General features: G+C 41.7%; 2 protein-coding genes across 12 annotated transcripts in view; one reads left to right on the top strand and one right to left on the bottom strand.

Moving 5' to 3' along the window:
- Nucleotides 1–8,477, top strand: part of Nrdc (nardilysin convertase) — a 64,314-nt gene extending 55,837 nt beyond the window's left edge. For both annotated transcript variants that reach the window (XM_048351292.1, XM_048351293.1), the window contains 10 exons: nucleotides 1,618–1,780; nucleotides 2,977–3,008; nucleotides 3,410–3,548; nucleotides 5,298–5,345; nucleotides 5,590–5,642; nucleotides 5,935–6,018; nucleotides 6,480–6,570; nucleotides 6,775–6,891; nucleotides 8,066–8,155; nucleotides 8,259–8,477. In XM_048351292.1, the coding sequence (XP_048207249.1) occupies nucleotides 1,618–1,780; nucleotides 2,977–3,008; nucleotides 3,410–3,548; nucleotides 5,298–5,345; nucleotides 5,590–5,642; nucleotides 5,935–6,018; nucleotides 6,480–6,570; nucleotides 6,775–6,891; nucleotides 8,066–8,155; nucleotides 8,259–8,456 (1,015 nt within the window). In that variant the 3' untranslated portion in view covers nucleotides 8,457–8,477. The remainder of the gene's footprint in view (nucleotides 1–1,617; nucleotides 1,781–2,976; nucleotides 3,009–3,409; nucleotides 3,549–5,297; nucleotides 5,346–5,589; nucleotides 5,643–5,934; nucleotides 6,019–6,479; nucleotides 6,571–6,774; nucleotides 6,892–8,065; nucleotides 8,156–8,258) is intronic.
- A 354-nt stretch (nucleotides 8,478–8,831) lies between these two features.
- Nucleotides 8,832–23,276, bottom strand: part of Osbpl9 (oxysterol binding protein like 9) — a 116,869-nt gene continuing 102,424 nt past the window's right edge. For all 10 annotated transcript variants that reach the window (XM_048351294.1, XM_048351295.1, XM_048351296.1 and 7 more), the window contains 11 exons: nucleotides 23,144–23,262; nucleotides 18,823–18,908; nucleotides 15,798–15,969; nucleotides 14,189–14,273; nucleotides 13,365–13,475; nucleotides 12,843–12,906; nucleotides 12,588–12,728; nucleotides 11,111–11,189; nucleotides 10,401–10,492; nucleotides 9,935–10,070; nucleotides 8,832–9,751 (listed from right to left, as the gene is read on the bottom strand). In XM_048351294.1, coding sequence (XP_048207251.1) covers nucleotides 9,677–9,751; nucleotides 9,935–10,070; nucleotides 10,401–10,492; nucleotides 11,111–11,189; nucleotides 12,588–12,728; nucleotides 12,843–12,906; nucleotides 13,365–13,475; nucleotides 14,189–14,273; nucleotides 15,798–15,969; nucleotides 18,823–18,908; nucleotides 23,144–23,262 — 1,160 coding nt within the window. In that variant the 3' untranslated portion in view covers nucleotides 8,832–9,676. The remainder of the gene's footprint in view (nucleotides 9,752–9,934; nucleotides 10,071–10,400; nucleotides 10,493–11,110; nucleotides 11,190–12,587; nucleotides 12,729–12,842; nucleotides 12,907–13,364; nucleotides 13,476–14,188; nucleotides 14,274–15,797; nucleotides 15,970–18,822; nucleotides 18,909–23,143; nucleotides 23,263–23,276) is intronic.

Genomic DNA, 23,276 nt, shown 5'->3' with positions numbered 1-23,276 from the left:
GGTATACACAGGACGTGTTTGTATTTGGAGCACATAGAAGTGTTTCACTTACTGGGGGAAGATGTGATGAGTAGCCAAATTAAATTACTCAACCTATTATTTACCTGGCAACTTTAAGTAGTCAGAATTCATCAAGGTTCCAAAAGAGAACAAGAAGGCAACAAAGACTGTATGCTAATGCTTATACCTTCTAATTGGCAGTTGCTTTGGGCCTTCCTTCTACCAGAGCTTATTCTTACTCTACACACAAGGCTAATGGTAGTTTTTATATATACCTTTGTGTGAGTCAGGAAACAGGTAGAGCCTGTGTGTGCAATGACAGGAAGGTGGCTTCCTGAGCTGACACAGCTCTGTTCCCACGGCTAGCAGGCTTCTTCTTAACATAGCACAGCCTATTCACAGATCTTGAATTTCTTACTTGGTTATAATGAGCCCTATAAATTACCAGAAATGGAAAGCTTCAATAGAAGGGGTTATGGCATTACGTAATAACTAATAATCCAATCACAAAATATTATAAAATCTAATCAAATACCAATTGGAAAGAGCATTGTAACTGTTATGTTTTATATCTACTAACTCTTGGATAGCCCTGCATTGTGTACAAGTACTACTTTTAAAAAAACCCAGTAACTTGTAAAATTTCCTAAAGTGTTATAGAGTAATAATGTATCTGTTTATTGAAGATTTGTGTGCTAGATCTGTTCAAAGAATTTTACTCCAAACCTATGAATAGTAGGCATTATTACTTTCTCTGTGTTACATACAAGGAAGAAATTGAGTCCCAGATATTAAAAACTTTCCAAGTTCATACAGCTCTTTGGGTCTGGATTTGGGACAGGTGAGATATGGAAGTGTTATGCTGGCCCTGCACTACAGCTACTACCTATACTGTGTTGTTACTGCAGTGATAGAAACTTAGGAGTGGCCTCCGGTAATTAATGGATGTTAGAGAGGCTTCAGACAGTAACAGCAATCCGTTTAAGATAGTGTGTGACAGGATGAATTTGACTCACCTGTCAATCTTGTGTTAAATATTTTATTCTCCAACTTAGAAAAGAAATACATTGTTGTACTGGTTAGTAAGTCAGTTCATGTATGCAGTTTTATTTTTTTGTTTGTTTATGTGCTGGTCCTGGGGCTTGAACTTAGTTCATGTATTCAGTCTTATTTATTTATTTTGGTGCTGGTCCTGGGGCTTGAACTTAGAGAGCCTGGGTGCTGTCCCTGAGCTTTTGTGCTCAAGATTAACACTGTGCCACTTGAGCCACAGCTCCGCTTTCAGGATTTGTTTTTTTGGGGAGGGGGTTGTGTAATTGGAGATAAAAGTCTTAGAGACTTGGCCTAGGTTGGCTTTGAATCACAATTCTCATATGTCAGTCTTGGATTACAGTAGCTTGGATTACAGACATGAGCCACTGGTGTCTGGCTAGTATATGCAATCTCAAATGCTTCTTGAATATTTTGTGACGTTGTTCCTCCATCTTAAGTTGTGATGGCAATTGTCTCTTTTTAGAAATACGTAATATATAGAGACTTGACCAGACATTTCTTACTTTGAAGATGCTTTTCTTGTAACAAATCTTTATTTTTTTTCCTCTGTTGCCCTATGTACAGAGATGTTCGGCTTTTAATCCTGGAATATGCCCGTTGGTCGATGATTGACAAGTACCGGGCTTTGATGAATGGCCTTTCCCTTGAGTCTTTGCTGAGATTTGTCAAAGAGTTCAAATCTCAACTCTTTGTGGAAGGTCTGGTGCAAGGGAATGTTACAAGCACGGTAAGTGTGAGTAGTCTGTTACTGAAGCTAGGCCTGAATCTCGTGGACTCTGGAAGTTCTTTCCTAAAAGAGAAGCTCTAATCAGGTTTTGGTAGTTTACCATTATCTTAGTGTTCTCATTAGGAGGTAATTTGACTCTTTGTTGGGCAACTTTTTCATAGGAAAAAGTTTTCTTAGCTAAAGTCGCTGGGTCAGATGCCCAGGCTCACGCCTGTAATCCTAATTACTCAGAAGGCTGAGATATGAGGATCGTGGTTTGAAGCCAGCCTGGACAGAAAAGTCCACGAGACTCTTACCTCCACTAAACTACTCAGAAGGAGCCAGAAGTGGCACTGTGGCTTAAGTGGTAGAGCGCTAGCCTTGAGCACAAAGGAGTTTCACGTAGGTCCTGAGTTTAAGCCCCAGAATTGGCAACAAAGAAAAGTTGCTGGGCAACTTTTTCTGAGGTTTGGCATATTATTTGTGCCTTTAATAAAAGTGGGAGAAGGGGAGTTATAAGAGGGCTGTATACATATGTACATACATACATAGCCAGAACTGGTATGTCAAACTTTGTCAAAGTAAATTACAAATGAGATGATTGGATTTACTTGAGGTATATAAGGTAGTTAAATTTACAGAAATAAAGTAGAATGTTGATTTTCATGGGCTGGCAGGTATTGGTAGTGGGTGGGGGAAAGAGAAACAGAAGTTGTTTGGTAAGTATCGAATTATGGTTTTGCAAGATGAAAAGATTCTGGAAATTTGTTTCACAAAGCCGAACTGTATAGTTAAAAAAAAAGTTTAAACTGACAAACTTTGTTATATGAAAATGATGAAGCTTGAGGATAGCCAAATCGGTGAAAAACAATTAAGGATCTGAGGTAGCAAGCAACCAGCACTCAGTGACAGGGTGAGGCTGACACGCTGCTCACGTTCTCTACAGCGGGATTAGTGGGGAAAGTATTTCAGTGTACAAGGAAACAGTGCCAAGCGGTCCCCAAGAAGCGCACTGTGAGCCATGTACTATTTGATAAACACAATAGATATTGAATCCTAATCACTGAATGACTTGTCCAGCTTTTAGGTGACAGACTATATCTGCTCTCTAATACCATTATGCGCACCTACCCCAAGAAATTAGATTGGTAATACCAGGTTCTGGGTAAAATTAATGTCAAGAGTAACTGACATATTATTATTTTCTTCTTTTATAGGAATCTATGGACTTCCTGAAATATGTTGTTGAGTAAGTGGTGATTTTGTTCTTTTTAAGGGTTATATGTCCTTAAAAGAAAAATGGCATTAAGCCACAGCTGTGTTATTATTAAGCTCACATTTCAAAGAAGTTAAAAAAGTTCATTTTCTTCCTTGGACTCAGGGCCTGAGCACTGCCTGGCTTCCTTTTCCACTTCCAGATTTTTCTGTGTGCTGAGGAATCGAACCCAGTGCTTCATGTATGCTAGGCAAGCACTCTACTGCTAAGCCACATTCCCAGCCTCCCCAACTCCCCACCCCTGCTTTTTTTTTTTTGAGGCTGAGGTAAACAGTGCAATGGAGAAAAGACAGGAAGGCCTGCATGCATCTTCCTAGTTTTTGGATTAAGAGGATAAAGGAGAACTTCGGTGACCCATGTTACTTCTTTTGCAGCAAGCTGAATTTCAGGCCTCTGGAGCAGGAGATGCCGGTGCAATTCCAGGTGGTGGAACTGCCTGGTGGCCACCACTTATGCAAAGTGAGAGCTCTGAATAAAGGCGATGCCAACTCTGAAGTCACTGTGTACTACCAGGTCAGTGGCCCCCCATGTTCAGCCATGTTCATGGCCAAATACCTTTAGGGCACTGAAGTGTGGTAGGAGGTCCAGAGTACCAAGAATAGGTTAACCAATTGACCTTTTGTTGTTAACCTCTATAGTTTTAAGTTTGGAGCCATCTGTTCTCTTCAAGCATCTACATTTAAAAATTGTTTGTTAGTGAAGTAGAAACTTTTTTGATTATAGTGCGGTATTGCTTCATCAATCAGTGAACCATCATTTTTATTGTAATTATTATTTTGTGCTGGTGTACTAGGACTTGAACTCAGGGCCTCATGCTTTCTCTCATTTTGCCTTTCTGCTCTAGCTACACCTCCACGTTGGTCTTTTTGCTAGTTAGCTGGAGAGAAGAGTCTCATGGACTTTTTTGTCCTGGCTGGCTTCAAATCTTAACTCCCAGCTTCCTGAGTAGCTAAAAGAACAGTTTGAAAGAAAGTACAACCAAGCAAACAATGACTACAAGAGCCGTTACAGGTTTCACAGCATTTGGAAGGATTTATTACTTCTATTTTACAGATGGCAAGGCTCAGTCTTTAAAATTTATTCCTTCTATTTTCAGATATGTGTTCTGTTTTTAAATTCTTTCCCTGCCATTCTGGAAGGGTGAAAGGGGAGTTTTAAAAAGGAAGTAGTCCTGGGGCTGGGAATATGGCCTAGTGGTAGAGTGCTTGCCTTGGATACATGAAGCCCTGGGTTCGATTCCTCAGCACCACATATATAGAAAAGGCCAGAAGTGGCGCTGTGGCTCAAGTTGGCAGAATGCTAGCCTTGAGCAAAAAGAAGCCAGGGACAGTGCTCAGGCCCTGAGGACAAGCCCCAGGACTGGCAAAAAAAAAAAAAAAGGAAGTAGTTCCAATTGGCTCCTTATAGCCTGCTTTTAGGTTGATTGGCCCCTGTCATGTCTGAGAACCTGTGAATCTGCCTATCTACCCTGCTCCCTGACATGCCTGGTTCTGGAGTTCCTGTAGCTGCTACTAGGCGAGTTCCCAGCATGAAGTCGCTTTCCTGACAGGCTTTGTGAAGATCCCTGGTTTAAGCCTTGTGTGGCATGGCCTTATGAACTTGTTCCTTTCTGGCCCTGGGTCTTTGTTATTCTCTTCATCTGGTTTACGTCTGGTTTTCAGAAGTAAATTTACGGCCTTATGACATGGCCATCCTAGTTAGTGAACTGGAGCCTTTTCTAAATCATCATGGCAATGAGTTGGGAGTTTTTGGATTCTGCCTCTTGGGTATTTTTCCTATTGCCTGCTTTGTTTCTGTGTGTGGATGGCTGCAGAAGCTCCTGTTAACTTGTTTCTTTGTTTGAGGGATACTCTAGATATACCCTTCATGATCTCAAAACACACTGTTGCCCTCCTTAGGGCCTTGAACTACAAGTACTTGATTTAGAATGTGTCCCATAGGTTTTCTGGGTCCTTCAGGCAGGAGCTGGCAGGGTAAGAATTATTGGACTCACTTCTGTGTTTATGTGTGCTTCTGTGACAGTGCTGGGAGTGCTGGGAATACAGGTAGTAGAATATGATTCCTGTTCTCAGACCTTCAGGTTAATGGGAAGACGGGTAAATAAACTTGTTCAAATGTATGACTGTGTATATATCATGAGTAATTAATTCTTAGAGGAAGAAGACAGGGAATAATACCTAAACTAAGTTGTCAAGGATAGATAGATTATTAAAAGCCTGTGAGCCATTGAATATTCAGTTGATCTGCGCTTTCTCCTTTCAGTCAGGCCCAAGGAGTCTACGGGAATATACTCTTATGGAGCTGCTTGTGGTAAGTGCATGTGGACTCAATGTGTCCAAGAGTCTCTGACCCACTGTGAGGCCCAGACTTCCTGCCTTGGTGTTGGGGTGGTTGGAGACCTTTGATTGGAATAAGAGATGATCATTAAGATCATTATGATCTTAATAAGCAATAAGAGATGCTAGACTCTGGAGGTTTATGGAACACTTCAGGGGCAAGAAGTAGAGATTTCTCTGCTTCAAGTTAGGCTAATGAATAGTACGTTGCATTACAGATGCATATGGAAGAACCTTGTTTTGACTTCCTTCGAACCAAGCAGACCCTTGGGTAAGTGCTGGCACTGAACTCTTCAAACAAGAGTTTAGAGCTGGCTTTGCAGCTGAGGTTCTGAATAAGTAGCCTGTCAAGTCTCTGGTCTCTCCAGGCCTTTGAGTTACTACTTGTCAGACTTTCTAAAATTTGCATTTTGGGTATGGTCAGGCTTCAGGATAAGCATCCCATTCAGCATTGGGTAGACACTTTAGGATAGGTGGAAGCCTTCCCCCTTCATATCTCATACTTTGGGGGACAGGAACGAGGTATCCACCTGAGCTCATGTGACTTCTCACTCTGGCTGTAGGTATCATGTCTACCCAACCTGTAGGAATACATCCGGGATTTTAGGATTCTCTGTCACTGTGGGGACCCAGGCAACCAAATACAAGTAAGTAAGGGAGTGGGCGGGGCTGCACTGTTCTTTCTGGATGGAGGTGGGGAGCTGTAGGTACTTCCTTACAGCTTGTGCTAGCTCTTGGGGGGATTGGGAGAGTAGATGGCTTGATCTAGGGCTGATGAAGGGTTCTGCTGGTCCCACACTATTTTGGTCAAGTTCTGTGGTCAATCTGGAGGGTTCGCCAATGCTTTTCTCTTCAGGAAGACTGAAGGTCGAGAAAGGCGAGGATGCCTAGTTGAGACACCATCAGTGTGAGGACACCTGGAAACTCGGATGCAGGCTTTGGGAGAGGGGTTTCCCCTATTCTCTTACCTCTCTGGTTTAGGGTACAGTTACAAGGCTTTGGGAGATGTTTCAGCTTTTTTCTTAAGAATACACCTTAGTCCTAGCCCTTCAAGTTCTGCCCGAGATCAAGTTTCCGCTAATGTTTCATTTGAGATATTTTGTTTCAGCTCTGAAGTCGTTGATAAGAAGATAGAAGAGTTTCTGTCCAGCTTTGAGGAGAAGATTGAGAACCTCACGGAAGAGGCATTCAACACCCAGGTTGGTCTTCATAAGCCTAAATTTAAGAGAGCAAAACCAGTCCTCCCAGTGCTGGCCAGCTTTTGAGCTTTGTAGCCCATGTAATCTGACATGACCCATTTAGCCTCCTCACCACCATGCCTGACGTGTCTTCTACAAGCCAACTTAGTTCTGGGGGAATTGTGTGGCACCATGTTTGAGTGTGTGTGTCTTTGGCGGGAACAGGTGACAGCTCTGATCAAGCTCAAAGAGTGCGAGGACACTCACCTCGGGGAGGAGGTGGACCGGAACTGGAATGAAGTAGTGACACAGCAGTATCTTTTTGACCGCCTTGCCCATGAGGTAAGATTTATTAGAGTAAGACAGCCCTGATGAACTTGTTTGACAGCACCTCATTTCTTTTTTTTTTTGGCCAGTCGTGGGCCTTGGACTCAGGGCCTGAGCACTGTCCCTGGCTTCTTCCCGCTCAAGGCTAGCACTCTGCCACTTGAGCCACAGCGCCGCTTCTGGCCGTTTTCTGTATATGTGGTGCTGGGGAATCGAACCTAGGGCCTCGTGTATCCGAGGCAGGCACTCTTGCCACTAGGCTATATCCCCAGCCCGGCAGCACCTCATTTCATGCACAGGAGGAAGCAAATGAGTATAGTGTGGACGAGAAACCAAGGACATAAGATATGCTGGCCTGGTTTATTTGCTCAATTGCCTCAGTACTTTAGGTGGCTATACAAGCAACACATGAAACCTTAGCACACATACCCCTCCATCTTTGAGGTTGACTATAAGGTTTTGTGGAAGAGGAAAAGGGTTCTGCTAGAGGCAACTGAAGTCTTTTAAGAAACACTGCGTTGATCCTCTTGGAATCTTCTGCCAGGCAGAAGAATACTGCTTTGTGAGGCAGAAAGGTTATTAACAAGAAACAGCTTAGGGGCTGGGAATATGGCCTAGTGGCAAGAGTGCTTGCCTTGTATATATGAAGCCCTAGGTTCGATTCTCCAGCACCACATATATAGAAAAAGGCCAGAAGTGGCGCTGTGGCTCAAGTGGCAGAGTGCTAGCCTTGAGCAAAAAGAAACAGCTTATTCAAGCCAGGTCACTCCAGTTTTCTTAGTAGAAGCTCAAGTATACAGTTACCCTGTAAAATGAGGCAACATTTGGTTTTCTGGCACAGGATATAGTTATTTGGCAGTAAGCAATATTGCTTATTGTGAAATAGATGTTTAGAGGCTCACTGTTATCTTCCTCTGGAAGAGTAGGAGCAAGCTGAGATGGAAAAATAAAGTGCTCGGATTTCAAGTAACTGGGGACACTGAGCAGTCCCTGAGCTGGTTTTGCTCAAAGCTAGAGCTCTTCCATTTGGGCCACAGTGCCAACTTCCTGCTTTTTCTGTTTATATGATGCTGAGGAATTGAACCCAGGGCTTCATGCATGCTAGGTAAGCGCTTTACCACTAAGCCAATTCCCAGCCCTGGGAGTTATTTTTTAAAGATACTTTTTTTCTATCTTCCCTTTCTCTAAGATTGAAGCACTGAAGTCATTCTCAAAATTAGACTTAGTCAACTGGTTCAAGGCTCATAGAGGACCAGGAAGTAAAATGCTCAGCGTTCACGTGAGTATGGTTACTGTGGGTCTTTCTAGGCTAACTGGAATACATGATGTTAGTCTTTGCCCAGGTCGGATGGCTTCTCACCCCGAACCTCTGCCTCTTTCAGGTTGTTGGATATGGCAAGTATGAGCTGGAAGAGGACAGCAGCCCTTCTGGGGAGGATCCCAGCTCTTCCTGCGAAGGGCTGCAGCTGGCCTACCTGCCACCCTCTCCTCTGTTGGCAGACTCCACTGTCCCCATCACTGACATCAGGGCTTTCACAGCAACACTCAACCTTCTCCCCTACCATAAAATAGTCCAATAAACTGCAGTCTCGTTGGCCTGACGCAATGTGTATTGAAAGCTGTGTTTGTATTTTATAGAGTTGTACACTACTAGGGCTTTCATTGGATTTTTTACACTGGCATCCTAGAATTTGATTTACTAAGACTCATGAACCCAGGGTTACTGTAGGAGCTAGTGGGTAACCTGGCGGAGGAATGATTGGGTGGGCCAAGCTGACCCAGACATGAGCAGACCGCAAGGCTCTGTCCTCAGGAGAGTTCTTTATGTAACCATTTGTTCAAGTACCTAAGTGCTAGGTACCTGTTGTTTTTTTAAATTATTTTTAAATAAAAATAGTTGTGTATTTCCCTCCAGAATGAGCCATCTGCTGCCTGTGGCTTTCTTTTTTTATTGCTTCATTTTAGTGTGGTGTAGATATCTAAAGTATATGCTCCTCAAGTCCTAGAAGGCAAAAAAATTTCTGGGAGGAACAGCATGGTCATAGCTGAAGTCAGAATATAAGGAAGACGTGAGGAAAAGGCTGAATTTCCTTATGAAAAGTTACCTCCTGTAGTCAAGTTTAACAATAAAGATAATAAAAGAAGCACACATTTTTTTAAAAAAGGTTGGAAAAATTACTTTATGAAGCCTTAAGAAGCATTGAGTATAATTAAATTGTGATCTAAGTTTAGATACAATTTAATAGTTCATTTCTAAAATAAAAGTCGATATAGGAGAAATCATGAAATTTCCTAACACTTGATTTTAATACATTGAGCTAATTATCTAAAACAATTCAGAGGAACCAATATTTACAAGAGATGGAAGTATTTATGAAAAAACTCATCAGATTTCTATATATGTGAATATATGGTGTATGTGTACATATGTGTGTGTAAATATATATATGTATAGAACCCAAGATTCTATGACCTAGGGAACGGTTGTGTATCTAACATAGAACTAGAGTGCAGAGTGTGAGACTTGGGTTCAGAAATGCTTTCAAAAGCATGGGATTTGTTTCAAAACCTGTAGTTTTGCTCAGGACTTTAAAGTCAAAATTTTAACTGCCACAGAGGAAAAAAAAATGGGAGGCTTTTCCTGTTTTAATTGTTCATCTGCGCTGGAAAGTCCAGTATCCCTGAGATAGGAACCACTGCAGTAAGAAGGGAGTGATAGGTTCTCCCAAAGGAAGATTGTTGCTTAGTTACGCCTACTGCCCTGGTCATCAGGTGTGAGCTCTGCTCTGTGTTTCCCAGCCTAATGCTTTGCAGCACCAAGACGTGTCAGTAATGGTTCATCATAAACCCAGCATTCGCCATCTTCGTGGAATAACTGCAAGAGAGAGACGGAACATTTGATCACGTTTCCTTTGGACTTACAAGTATACATTATTTCATGTCAGCAGTTGAATTTCAGGTAGGGACCAGAGAAGAACACCTTCATAAATAGTGTTCACTGATGTGTCGCTGTGCACGGCAGTGTACAGGGGGAATCACAGGAGAGATGGAAGCTTACCCTGGTCTCCCATTGAATTTCCTTCTCCTTTCTTTCTCGGGCTTCTGCTCTTTGTCTTTCTTCAAGTCTGTGCTTTGCTTCAGTTGCTGCATCAATGTCTCGAATTTTTAAGTTGAAAGTGACATCCTTCCAAAGGCTAAAGAAGAGAGATGAAGAGGAGCTGGCACTCTTGAGAATGAATGCCTACAGCCATGTCTGAATATAGCATAACTAAAAATCAAACAGCTCTTAAGTGCTATAGGGGGGGAAAAAGCAAGGGGGGGAGGGTGTGCATGCGCGGAGCCCAGAAGAGCCCTCATTCAAAGGCCCTTCCTACTGCAACACAGGAGGCAAACTTAGTAATGGCTACAAAGCCACAAAGTGCTGGTCCTAATAAAGGAGTTCAATCATTTAAGCTTGGTCTGTGTTGAGCTATGGTTACACGATAGGTAACCAATAAGCAACTGTCCTGGTTATGTTTCCTTACCAACGGGATTCATATTCATTCTGATCTTCCAACTTCCTTACTTTCTTTTTGATTATAGGCAACTTCTTGGTATCTACAAAGACCATGTTTTCCTAGAAAGCAAAAGTAGAAGAGTCCTTTATTCGAGTTATTATTGGAGGAAAATCAATCCTTCCAGAAGACTTTGACAGATAAATCCCATGTATCTTGATGATGTAAGACTAGGGATATCATTTCTTAGGGAGCTAACAACAAATTGACATGTTAAGCAGCTTGTCTGAAGATTTTTTTTAAACATGGCTAGTTCTTTCCAAAGTCCAGTTCATCAGTTCTGTTAATCTCAGATCACCTTTCTTCCTGACTTAAACTAATGAGATCACTTCAAGGATGTCATACAGAGTTTAAAGTTCCTTGGTAGCAAGACTATTACTTCTGTAACTCAAAGCTGTGAGTGCACATTATTTTTGCCCTTTGACAAACCATCCCTTTTGACTCTATACTTGACAGTTACTAAGTGGCTGTTAGCTATTGTTTTACATATATCATTCTGTTTTGAGAGAAAAGGAAGTAAAAATTCTGTTACCTGCATTATGAGAAAGGAGATAGGAAAAGGAAGGGAAAGGCTTGCTCTGAAGAGACAACGTTGGAGCTGGCTCAGTGGTTCCAGATGAGGAAAGCAAGAATAAGGGCCAATTCACTAGCTTAAAACATGACAAGATATCGGTTCTTACCCCTGTTGCATATTTCGCATACATTATACCATTCCATTCCCCTTCGATTGAGCAAAAAGACTTCTTGTCATTTGGAGAACTAAATAGGGAAGGAAACATTCTATGTTAGGGTCAAAGTGAAAATGATTCTGCCCAACAGTTTGGCCACTGTGGCTCATCTACCAAGAGAAGAACACACGACGACCACTGCAAACTTTAGTAAAAGCAGCTCAGCCGAACTGATTTGATTTGCCAGGTCAACTGTGAGAAGGAGAGTCCTGGGGCTGGGAATATGGCCTAGTGGCAAGAGTGCTTGCCTCCTACACATGAAGCTCTCGGTTCGATTCCCTAGCACCACATATACGGAAAACGGCCAGAAGGGGCGCTGTGGCTCAGGTGACAGTGCTAGCCTTGAGCGGGAAGAAGCCAGGGACCCAGGACTGGCCAAAAAAAAGAGAGAAGGAGAGTCCTGGACACTTGCTAAAACACTGTAGATCTCCGGAACAGTGGACAGAGCCAATGTAAAAATCTTGGGTGGTTCTTGATACAGGGACCCAGAATTGAAAAAAGTTGAGTGTAACTCAGTTAAAGTAGTACTTTATCTGGTGCTCAAATCTCAACTTTTAAAGACTCCCCCAGGGGCTCTGAACCAGGCTGAGGGTGGAAAATCCTGCTGAGCTAGCAGTTCCTTGTAGGCATTACTTGCCTCTCACGAGCTCTGAGCAGCAAGCCCATTCTTATCTTTGTTCTGAATATTCTACTTCCATCAAATGTTTAGGGGGTGGCTGTAACAGTGGTGAACTAGTCCGCTCTCTAAGCTCTGCCCATATTTCCTCACTGCAAACTTTCTTTTTCTATTTTATATAGTTTCTTAGTAAATTCCATTTTATATTCAAGAGGCACTCCATCCTACTCAAGATTTCTTTGTGGATGCTGATTCTGTTATTCCACTTACATCATCTCCTTGGAAAACCCACTAAGCAGCCACACATCTTCCATCTAGACACAGTTCCCAACAAGGTCTTCTGAGCAGAGAAAAATAGTGTCCTGACACTGCAGACTGCTGGCTCAGGCTGGCCCTGAAGCCCTCAGTTGCCATGAAAACAGCTACCTTTCCAAGAACCCAGCCAAATAAGTGCCTGCTACTTGTGATGGCTTCTCTTTCTCCAGCAGACGCGTGGGAGGCACTGTGAAGACCTGGAGGTAATCACTGGAGGCCACAAAGCTACTGCCAGGACTAGCTTGCGGCCCAGCCTGGCAAGAAGTCAACCCAGGGAAGCCCTTCTAGTTTTCCACTCATAATTAGGTTCCCAGGAAGGAGAGCCCATCCATGGCCTCTGACTGCTTAGGTCTCCTTTTAATAGGGGATTTTAGGAATAGACTGATATGTAAGATGAAAAAACAAGTTTACAAAGACAAAACTATTAAAATGACAAATTTAAGGGACAAGTATTTTAGAAAAGTAGAAGAGCATTGAGGCAGAAAATGAAATACCTACAAAATCTCAGCAGTAATTCTGTGCTTCTTTCCTCCGTAGAAAGGCTTAGTGTGGAAAACGATATTTGCATTATAGCCTGTTTTGGAACAATTAATACTGCATTCTCCTCCCAATTCCACCCAGGGCACTGTAAGGATAGACCTGCAAAATAAAAAATTCTCGGGTAAGGCTGACAGGAAGAGGGAAAAGAAAGCATGATTTAAGGAACAGTAGGGTCTGCTTCTGATCAAAGGAAATGCACCCACGTCTACTTGCCTTCCATAACCGTTGGGGAATGTGAGAATGTAATGTTCGTCATAGTCTAGGCATGAGACACAGCCTGAGGAGAGAATCAGAATCTCTGGTGAGTAACACTGGCCGTAGGCTTTGGTTGATGGGTACTCCATCCGGTTTAGGGACAACCTGTTTTTTCCCCAAACTTCATCTCACCTAATACACATTTCTGGGGCCATTTTCCTTCCAAGTGTCTAGCACATGTTAGAATCCTTATATTAACATTGTAATTAAGCCAGGCACTAGTGGCTCTGGCCTGTAATCCTAGCTACTCAGGAGGCTGAGATCTGAGGATCGCAGTTCAAAGCTAGCCCAGGCAAAAAGTCCCTGAGACTGTTATCCCCAGTTAACCACCAGAAAATGGGAAGTGACACTGTGGCTCAAAGTGGTAGAGCACTAGCCTTGAGCTAAACAGCTCAGGGAAAGTGCTTAGGCCCTGAGGTCAAGCCTTACAGCCAACCAAAAAACCCATTATAATCAGCCCACAGCCCATCATGGGCTTACCTTGCCCTATGTTGTGTACCCCAATTGACATCCCAAGGAACTTTGATTTAGTCCAGATATGAGCATTGAATTGTATCTTCTTGTTGAAACACTCAGCATAAAAGGCTGAAACTGAAGAGAAAAATGTTCATTAATGCATTAGAGATCTACAGTTACATGTCCAAAAGAAACTGGCTCCAATTGTAAACTTGTGGATATTATCATATTCCTCTCTATATAACTAATAAAAGCTAGAATGACAACACAAAGCTGGCTCCATAGGAAAATGATTTACCCCTCAGAACAGCTTCCAGGTAAGCCATGAGGTGTGTACTTGCCTTCTATACCTTTTCCCAGTGAAAGCGAGCACTCAGAGCTGGGTAGACAGGGCCTGCCCTGAAACCTGAAGTGTTTCGAATCTGAAGGGCATCTCTCCTGCTGAGGATGCCCATGCACCACCTCGATGCGGGCCTGTTCACTTCCAATCTCAACACATTGAATAAAAAGATGCTGACTGTGTGTTGTCCTTACCAGTGTCCAGGATATACCGTGCAAAACAATTACACACCAATGACACAAATAAGCCCAAGGTCACTATGGATTCTATGGCACTATGGGCAAAATGAGTTTAGAAGCATTAAACACTGGTTACCTAAATCCCTTCTTTTTATATATAAAAAGAATAGTAAAAAGAGTCTGGAACTTATGCCAAGAACAGGTAAGAAGAATCAGTCAAGCTTCTAGCTGAGATAGCAGGGACCGCGTAGCTAATCATACAACGGAGGAGCTAAGGAGCTCTAAGGATCCTGCAGGCAGAATGGCTGGTGGAGGAACGTGGGGCTTACTGGGCGGGTGGTGGGAGACCTGCTCAGCCACGAAGGTTACGCTGTTTTTGGAAACCCAGGGGACTGGTCCTTCTGAAACGAGCTCCTGCAAGAAAAGAACACATGATTTTCTTTGGCTGTGGGAACAAATGACAATGCAGCCTCAGATAAGTGGAGTCTCTGTCCCCTCCAGCACAAACACCAAACACCCCATGCATATTTCTTTTATAGCACTTAGTTACTGCTTTGTGTTGGGCTCGTGTGCCTAACTCAGGGCCAGGACTGGCAGAGAACAGGCATATTCATCTGCCAAATAAACAAGACGAGCTTGTATTTTTAGCAAGGACAATATGTAGTAAGTTACTTGGAAAGAGAAAGATATGGAAAGTGACAGCCACTCAAGGATTATCATGTGCCAGGTGCTGTGGATGATGGGTTTTCCATTTCTATTCCTAAACACCATTCTAGGATGCATTTGCTGGTCACTGTCTTCAAACTAACCTCCTCATGCTGGGGCCAGTGCTCACTCGGTGCCACCCTCTCAACTAACTTGACTGTCTTCTGCAGAATTCATCCAAATCCAGGAATTTCTGGTGCTATCACTGTAAACTCTAGAGGTCCCCTCTCCAGCTCCTACTTCTCTCTAAATCCACACTCTGAAATTCCCAACTGATGGCTCTTACCTACACATCTTGTTTCTCCCTCCTCAAGTCCAATCCTATTCTCATCAGCAAATGACACCACCATCAAGTGCTGGGGTACACGTCTCCAAGTGCTTCCTTCCCTTGGCTCCCCCAACCCTCCCTTTACTTCTACGTCTGCATCTCTCACTGGAACCAGCTAGTCCAGCTCCTGGAATAATGTTTCCTGTGTGGTCTCCTCACTCCTAAGTATATTTTTCACAAAATCATTATAATGGTGCATGTGTGTGTGCATGCGCACGTGTGCGTGTGCACGCACCAGTACTGAAGATGCCTAGGCTGGATTTGTACTGTAATCCTCAGATCTCACCCTTCTGAGAAGCTAGGATTACAAGCATGAGCCACTGGTACCTGGCCATTATGATCTTTTCAAAACAAAAACGAAATCCTGTGCTGGGAATGTGGCCTAGTGGTAGAGTGTTTGCCTCAGATACATGAAGCGCCGGGTTTGATTCCTCAGCACCACATATATAGAAAAAGCCAGAAGTGGTGCAAGTGGTAGAGTGCTAGCCTTGAGCAAAAAGAAGCCAGGGACAGTGCTCAGGCCCTGAGTTTAAGCCCCAGGACTGGCAAACAAAACTGACTAGCTATAAAATTATAATTATGGTGTATAAGTCCCTGTGTAGTCTGTCGTCTCAATCTCTATCCTCATTTCATTCCATTCTTTTTCCATCTCACTATTTTCAAAATATGCTCATTTAACAACATTCTGCATGTGTGTGCACACATACACCTGTGCACTGGAACTGGGACTTGAACTTGGAGCCCTGAACTTTTGTTGTACTTTTCTCTCACAACTGGTGCCCTACCCTTGAGCCACACCTAGAGCTCTAATTAATATTTTTTCATTACTGCATGCATCATTATGTTCCCCTAAAGAAGTCTTAAATGAGAATACAACTGAATTAAAATCACAGCACAGAACTTACTGCGTTCTCTTCAGTGTCATTCGGTAATGTCCAGTGACACTGAAAGATTTCACCCAAAATGGGATTATATGGCTTTTTGGCGACGGATCCTCTCCTTCCTGCATGAAAGGCTGAGAGGTACCATTTCACAACTTGCACCATCCGATCTCTGGGGTCCTTCTGGTCACTAATGCTGGAAGAGAAGAAGACAAACTGTACTGGCGTGGGTGCTTGCAGCACGCAAGCTGAGGCAGCCTTAATCCGCATGGCCCAGCCTGAGCCACTGGTGGACAGTGCTGTGTGTATGGAGTCAGCAAACATTTATATCCACTTACTAATCATCACTCAATCAGGACACAGAACATTTTCATTATCCCAAAAGCTTCCCTCTTCCCCTTCTGAAGCAATCACTACCTCTCCTCAAGGTAAATACTCTCCCTGAGGTACTCTCCTTGAGGTAAATACTGGTGAATGGTGTCATAGATTACTTAGTTTTGCTTTCTTTTTCCAGAACTTCATTTAAGTGTACTCTTTCATTACTAACTAGATTTAATTATATGTGTTATACATTCTTTTGTCTTTTGTTCTCTCTCTGTGTGTGTGTGTGTGTGTGTGTGTGTGTGCGCGCGTGCGCGTGCGTTGAGGCTTGAACTCTGTGATTTATCACTTGAGTCACATCTCACTTTTGGAGTTTTTGCAGGTTAATTAGAGAAAAGTCTTTTGGATTTATCTTCCTGGGCTGGCTTCGAACTTTGATCTTCAGACCTCAGCCTCCTGAGTAGCTAGGATTACAGATGTGAGCCATAGGTGCCCAGTTTGTGTCATCAATTTCAAAATATTTTTTTTTGTGGCCAGAAAATACATTATGTGTGACCGTAGTTACTCTTAAAGGCCTCTCGGTATAGGGTCCATACTGATGGATACTCAGCATGTTCTTGTTGTAAAGGCGATGTGTTACACAATTTTTGGTAGTATTTAGCTTTCAGTTGGATCAAGGTTTGGACCTTCTATAATCGTACTCATTTTCTTAGGAAGCAGAATAATCAGCTCTTAAGGGAGGAATGGGTGGACTTATTCATTGCTCCATTTAGTCTCATCAAGTTTTGTAGGTATCTTGAAACTGTGCTTACAAACACATACATACACACTTTGTATTACAATTCTTTATAAATGCATTCTCTTATTACAAAACGACTCTACTTGCCTCTGGTAACATTATCTTAAAAGCCTCCCATGTCTAATGCTGACAGCAACATCACCTTTGTTATCCTTAGCGTTCTGCATGATCTGCCTTTACTGCTCACCTTTTGGTTTTCTCTGAAGTACTGTAGTTTGAACCCAGGGCTGACAAGCGCATGCTAGGCTGGTGCCTCGCCTGTGAGCTACATCTGTGGGCTTATACTTCCTCTTTAACCAGCAGTGTGTTTCATTAAAGTTTCTTCCTTTGAAATAGTATACAGATGCTATCTTACTTTTGTAAAATACAGTTTGACCCTTGTGTTCTCTTCGATAAAAGGGTGTATTCTACTTACATTTGGTGTAGTTTTTATTTGATGGGCTTAATATGTTTTCTAAATGTTCCTTGTTCCATTATTTCTTTTACTCCTTTTAGGGAACTAATCATATATTTTAAGTATTCCATTTCACTGGCTTCTTAGTTGTGCTTTTGTTTATATATTTATTTGGTGCTGGTCCTGGGGCTTAAACTCAGGACCTGAGCACTGTCCCTGAGATTTTGTGCTCAATGCTAGTGCTCTTCTACTTGAGCCAAAGCTCCACACCCAGCTTTTTGGTGGTTTATTGGAGATAAGAATCTCATAGATGGCCAGAAGTGGTGCTGTGTCTCAAGTGGTAGAACGCTAGCCTTGAGCAAAAAGAAGCCAGGGACAGTGAGTGCTCCGGCCCTGAGTTCAAGGCCCAGGACTGGCAAAAAAAAAAAAAAAAATCACACAGACTTTCCTGCCCAGGCTGGATTTGAACTGTGATTCTCAGATCTGAGGCCGCCTAAGTAGCTAGGATTGCAGGTGCAAGCCACCCGCACCTGGCTTTGTTGTACTTTTTAATTTTTAAGTGATCTACCTAGGGACCATGAAGTTTACATTCTCACAAACATAAACTACTTTAAATTTCAAACATATATCTGATGAACAACAGATACTATTCATTTCATTTTTCCTTGCATGCTATCAACAAAGCTTATTAAATTGCCCCCCCCCCTTTTTTTTTGGTGCCAGTACTGGGGGCCAAAACTCAGGGCCCTGCTCTCTTGCTTAACTTTTCCCCTCAAGGCTGGCAATGTGAGCCTCTTGGGTTGGGTCTGTCCTGGCTGGCTTTGACCTATGATCATAACTAATTTCAACACTGCCATATTCATTGAATTTCTTCCTTTCTGGAACAAGTTACATGGTTCTCTTAAATCTTTCAAGAATTAAGCATATATATCAGTGTTAACCAGTGTGCCCATGCCTCGTGCAGCCTTTGTGATTTATATGGTTTCAGTAAACTATGGTGCACAGCCAAGTGATATAAACAGAAATGAGAGATTAGGACCATACAAGAAATTTTTTCCGGTACCAAAGAGAAGGGATGGAAATGCTCCTTTTTATAAATCAATTCCACTTTACCCTACTTCTTTCCCTGTACATATGTCTACTATTGCAAGTGTTATACTTGCAATTATCATTTCAGTTCATAGCAAAATGCTTGACAAACAATAGGTATTTTAGAAAGCCTTGCTGAATTCAGTTAAGTGAACATCATCAGGATATAGTACAAAAAATAAGCAAATATAAGTAATTACCAAAGTCTGAATTAAAAACAAACCTCTTAGCTTTGGCCCTAAAAATATTAGCCACCTTTAATGGGCTTTAAAGAATTTTTTTAAATGGTAATCTTGGTTGCCTAACAACATAACCTAAGGAAATACGGATTCCATACCAATACGATATTCAATATAGCTTTTATAACACTAGAAACATTTAAAAAGGTAAGCAGGTATCTATCTTGCAAAGGTAGAAAATTATTAAGCAACAACTTAGTTAAATACCTCACAAACAGGTCCGGGTGTGCAAAAAAGTCGGCATACATTTCTAAAAGAGATCTTCTTTCAAGAATAAATGTTGGAAGAACTACCTGAAAAACATACACATTTGATACTTTTGAAGCTCTAGTTCTATCACTGATAAACTGATTAAACAGATGGAAGAGCTACTAGAAAGTGCTCTGTCTATTAATAGAGTCACAGCCACCACATATTTCTTAGGTATCTTCTTACAATCATTTCCCAAACTGGCTCAAAAATGCCCCTTGACTTGCCCAGCAGATGAAAAACAGAGAGATTTGAATGTTCAAATGTTACTTCTTCTTTTCAAGTTCCCTTTCTCCCTATGCATAACAATTCTTTCCTATCGCCTATCTAATGAGGCTTTGTGTAGACACTACTTCATGAAGTTGTGTAACAGCTGTATGTCTAAGAAATTTATTATTACTTTATAGTGGAGAAAAACAAAGAACACATACAACAAGAAATGTTCTCACTGTTCATTATAAATGTGCAATTTGAAACTGGGTCTGACTCTGGGGCTAATCTTCCAATACTGGATTTGTTCCCTCAGTGCAAGGACTTTTATTCACACTAGCAGTGTCAAGCTACTACTACACAGTGAGAAACTTTCAGTAGAAGCTGCCTGAGCCCAAACTTGGGTGGCTAAAGACAAGTTTCCCAAGATATGTATATTTATAACATAAATGTTTACACTGGCAGCAAATCTTATATAAACACTGATTTTATGTAAGTTCCTTTTTTTGGAGGACTTAAAAATTATACATCAGCCAGGGGCCAATGGCTCACGCCTGTCATCCTAGATACTCAGAAAGCTGAGATCTGAGGATTGTGGTTCAAAGCCAGCCTGGGCAGGAAAGGCTGTGAGACTCTTATCTACAATTAACCACCAGAAAACTGGAAGTGGTGCTGTGGCTCAAAGTGGTAGAGAGCTAGCCTTGAGTTGAAGAGCTCAGGGACAGAGTTCAAGCCCCATGACTGACAAAAAGAAAAAAAAAGTAGGAATATTGGAAAACAAAACAGGGGTAAATTTAATATGTAAATAGCTCCTATAAATCAACATGAAAAGGATGCTATATGTCCCACTATGCTCATAAAATGACACTGATTAAAACTCCTTTGTACAACTACTTAAAGATAATAAAATAGAGCTGGGCTGTAGCTCAGTGGCAGACTACTTGCTGAGCAAGGTCAACAGCCTGGGTTTGAACTCCTGTACCAAAAAACAAATGACAAAAAAAAATAACAAAATAAATAAAAATAAATTTTAGCTGGTGCTGATGGCTCAGGCCTGTAATCCTAGCTATTAAGGAGGCTGAGATCTGAGGACTACAGTTTGAAGCTAACCCTGGCAGAAAAGTCTTTGTGAGACCCTTATCTCTAATGAACTACTCAAAAACTGGAAGTGGAGCTGTAGCTCAAAGTGGTACAGTGCTAGCCTTGAACAAAAAGAGCTCACAGACAGCATCCAGAATTCAAGCTCTGAGTTCAAGCCCCACAACTGACAAAAAATATTTTTTTGAAAAAAAATCCAAGTCTAATAGAAACTAGAACAAAGGAACTTAGCTAGCAATTCAAAAGAAAAAAATCCAAAAGTATTTTTAAAGTTTGATTTCACTTGCAAGCAAAGTAAACAAATTTTTCTACTTATAAATTTTCTTGAGAGCTCTTACTCAACAGGTCTTCAATGTTTTTAACATATACTAGCCCATGCCATTATGTCAAACTGCTAGAAAGCAATGAAGGAGAACTGAGAACAATTTCTTAACTGTGAGGAGGATCTGCAAAACTAACGCAACCTCAACCTCTCTCAATCCTGCTAAAAGAAGAATGATTACATCCCAGAGTTATATCATACAGTTGTTTTTAAAGACAGATAAATGTATGTGACTTTGTAATATGTCCACAACTTTTTTTTTTTTTTTTTTTTTGGCCAGTCCTGGGCCTTGGACTCAGGGCCTGAGCACTGTCCCTGGCTTCTTCCCGCTCAAGGCTAGCACTCTGCCACTTGAGCCACAGCGCCGCTTCTGGCCGTTTTCTGTATATGTGGTGCTGGGGAATCGAACCTAGGGCCTCGTGTATCCGAGGCAGGCACTCTTGCCACTAGGCTATATCCCCAGCCCTGTCTACAACTTTTGGTATTTGGAAAAATAAACTTTTTATGGGAAGTATTTGAAACATTTTTACAAATAGGAGACTATAATACAAGCTATTGTAAAATTGTACTTTACAATGGGTGAGGAGCATTTTCAGAAAACTTGGAAATCACAGCCATTTGTGTCAGTAAAGATTTCTAGAATGGTTAATTTTTCACATATACAGTCAAATAACTGTAACATTATTTGTAATATAACAAGCTTTCGGTGGCTACTAACCAAATAATATTATCTGGAAGAGAAGATTACATGAAATAAGAATTATAAGATCTGGCTGTGGAAGGTATCTTTGGGTATCTAACTCCCCACTTCGCTCCTAACAGAACTCTCAGTTCAGGTCTGGCTATAGGTTGCCTGCTTTCTCTTGCAGGTCTTAAGGGGTAGGAGTGGATTAATCTAAACCAATCATTTACATTCTCTTGTCATTAGCTGCTTTAGACATGGACATATGCCTGACTGTGACCAATGAGATTCAATGGGAAGTATGCTAGGAAAATCATGTCTTTTCCAACAACACTGGGCCAACAGTTACACAATCTAATGATTATTAAAGCAACATGGATACAATTACCTATAGGTCCTTCCTCAGGCATCCTGTATGTTGGGATCCAAAAATTAGTTATTCTTATATGTCTATTTTCACTTAGATTTAGAAATAAGTTTTTATTATATACTGTCATGAGCCACATAACTGCTCAAGGGCAAGAATGCATACATTACACTGGTCCCATATTAATAAAATATAACCTAGGTGTGAGGGTAGGCTGTGCCATGTGGGCTGTATAAGCACACTCTACAAGGCTGACATGATGATAAAATCACCTATTAACACATTTCTCAGACCAGAGCCCTGCGGTTAAGTAACACATGAATGTAATTATGAGGAAATATTATGGAGCTAGCCTCATAAGTTGAAAACCAAAATAAAGTTCCCTACTGACACCACCTATAGTACTGGACTTGATTTTGTCATAACAAATGAAAATCCAAAATTTAAGTAACTTCTGAAAGCTGGGTAGATTAATAATTCAATTAATATGGAAGCAACTATAATCCAAGTCTTCAAGACAAAAGCAATAGTGGAATGACTCCACATTTTAAAACCACAGGCCAAACTAGACACTCACTTCTCTTAATTTAATCCAGTTACGTTGTTAACTTCTCTAGATTTAGTTTCCTCTTGCAACACCTACTATGCAGTGTTGTGGTAAGTGAAAAAGATGAGTGAAGGGGTAACCACAAGTTTGACAAGAAATGCATGCACTACCTTACATTACATGTAACTGTAACCCCTCTGTACATCACCTTGGCGATAAAATTAAATTTAAAAAAGTGAAAGATGATATATACAAAGATAACTACCCAGTGGTCTCCTATGACAACCAGGCATTCGATGGAGAGCTTGAGACTGAAGTTCACAGCCATTGTGATTTACTAGGGGCTATACAATTTTTAATTAACTACCTCTTTTAATCCTTACAGCAAGCTACTGGAGGGGGCCACTGCCCATTTTGCATGTGATCACAGAGTCTCCTGGTTTGACTGGCAGAGGTAGGATGCAAACACAGGTCCTCTGACCACAAGGCTGCTCATGTTGATTCTGTGTACACAACACTGCTTTATGCTTTGCCCAAACTATGGGCCAAGCCAAATACCATTTCTCATTCACTGCAAATAAAATTCAAATCTTAATCCATATACCATACATACCATTCCCTATGAAGTTCCCCATGAAGTTATTTTAGTTTCTTTCTTTTTTTTTTTTTTTTTTTTTTGGCCAGTCCTGGACCTTGGTCTCAGGGCCTGAGCACTGTCCCTGGCTTCCTTTTTGCTCAAGGTTAGCACTCTGCCACTTGAGCCACAGCGCCACTTCTGGCCATTTTCTATATATATGGTGCTGGGGAATCGAACCCAGGGCTTCATGTATATGAGGCAAACACTCTTGCCACTAGGTCATATTCCCAGCCCTTTAGTTTCTTTTATTTAATCCATCTATAACTTTTCGATTTTCGGTTCACATATATATTGTATCAGAGGACCCAAGTATAAGCAGAAAATAGACTACTTTTCCAAGTACATTCACCACCCAACTGTTAGCAACCAAGGTTTACACAGTCAGACTAGGACTCAAGGCCAGATGTGGCTCTTACCTTGGTGAGATCCATGCCCAGCCTGACCTGTGACAGGAGGTGCATGATGACACTCTTGTGCTCCTCCACCGACCCTGCCTCCCCATCGTCGTCCCGGTCATCGTGGGAGTCAAAAAGGTCTAAAATACAACAC

The sequence above is a fragment of the Perognathus longimembris genome, chromosome 7 (genome assembly GCF_023159225.1).
Source record: "Perognathus longimembris pacificus isolate PPM17 chromosome 7, ASM2315922v1, whole genome shotgun sequence".
In the NCBI taxonomy this organism is placed as follows: Eukaryota; Metazoa; Chordata; class Mammalia; order Rodentia; family Heteromyidae; genus Perognathus; species Perognathus longimembris.
This window is presented reverse-complemented; position numbering and strand designations above follow the sequence as displayed.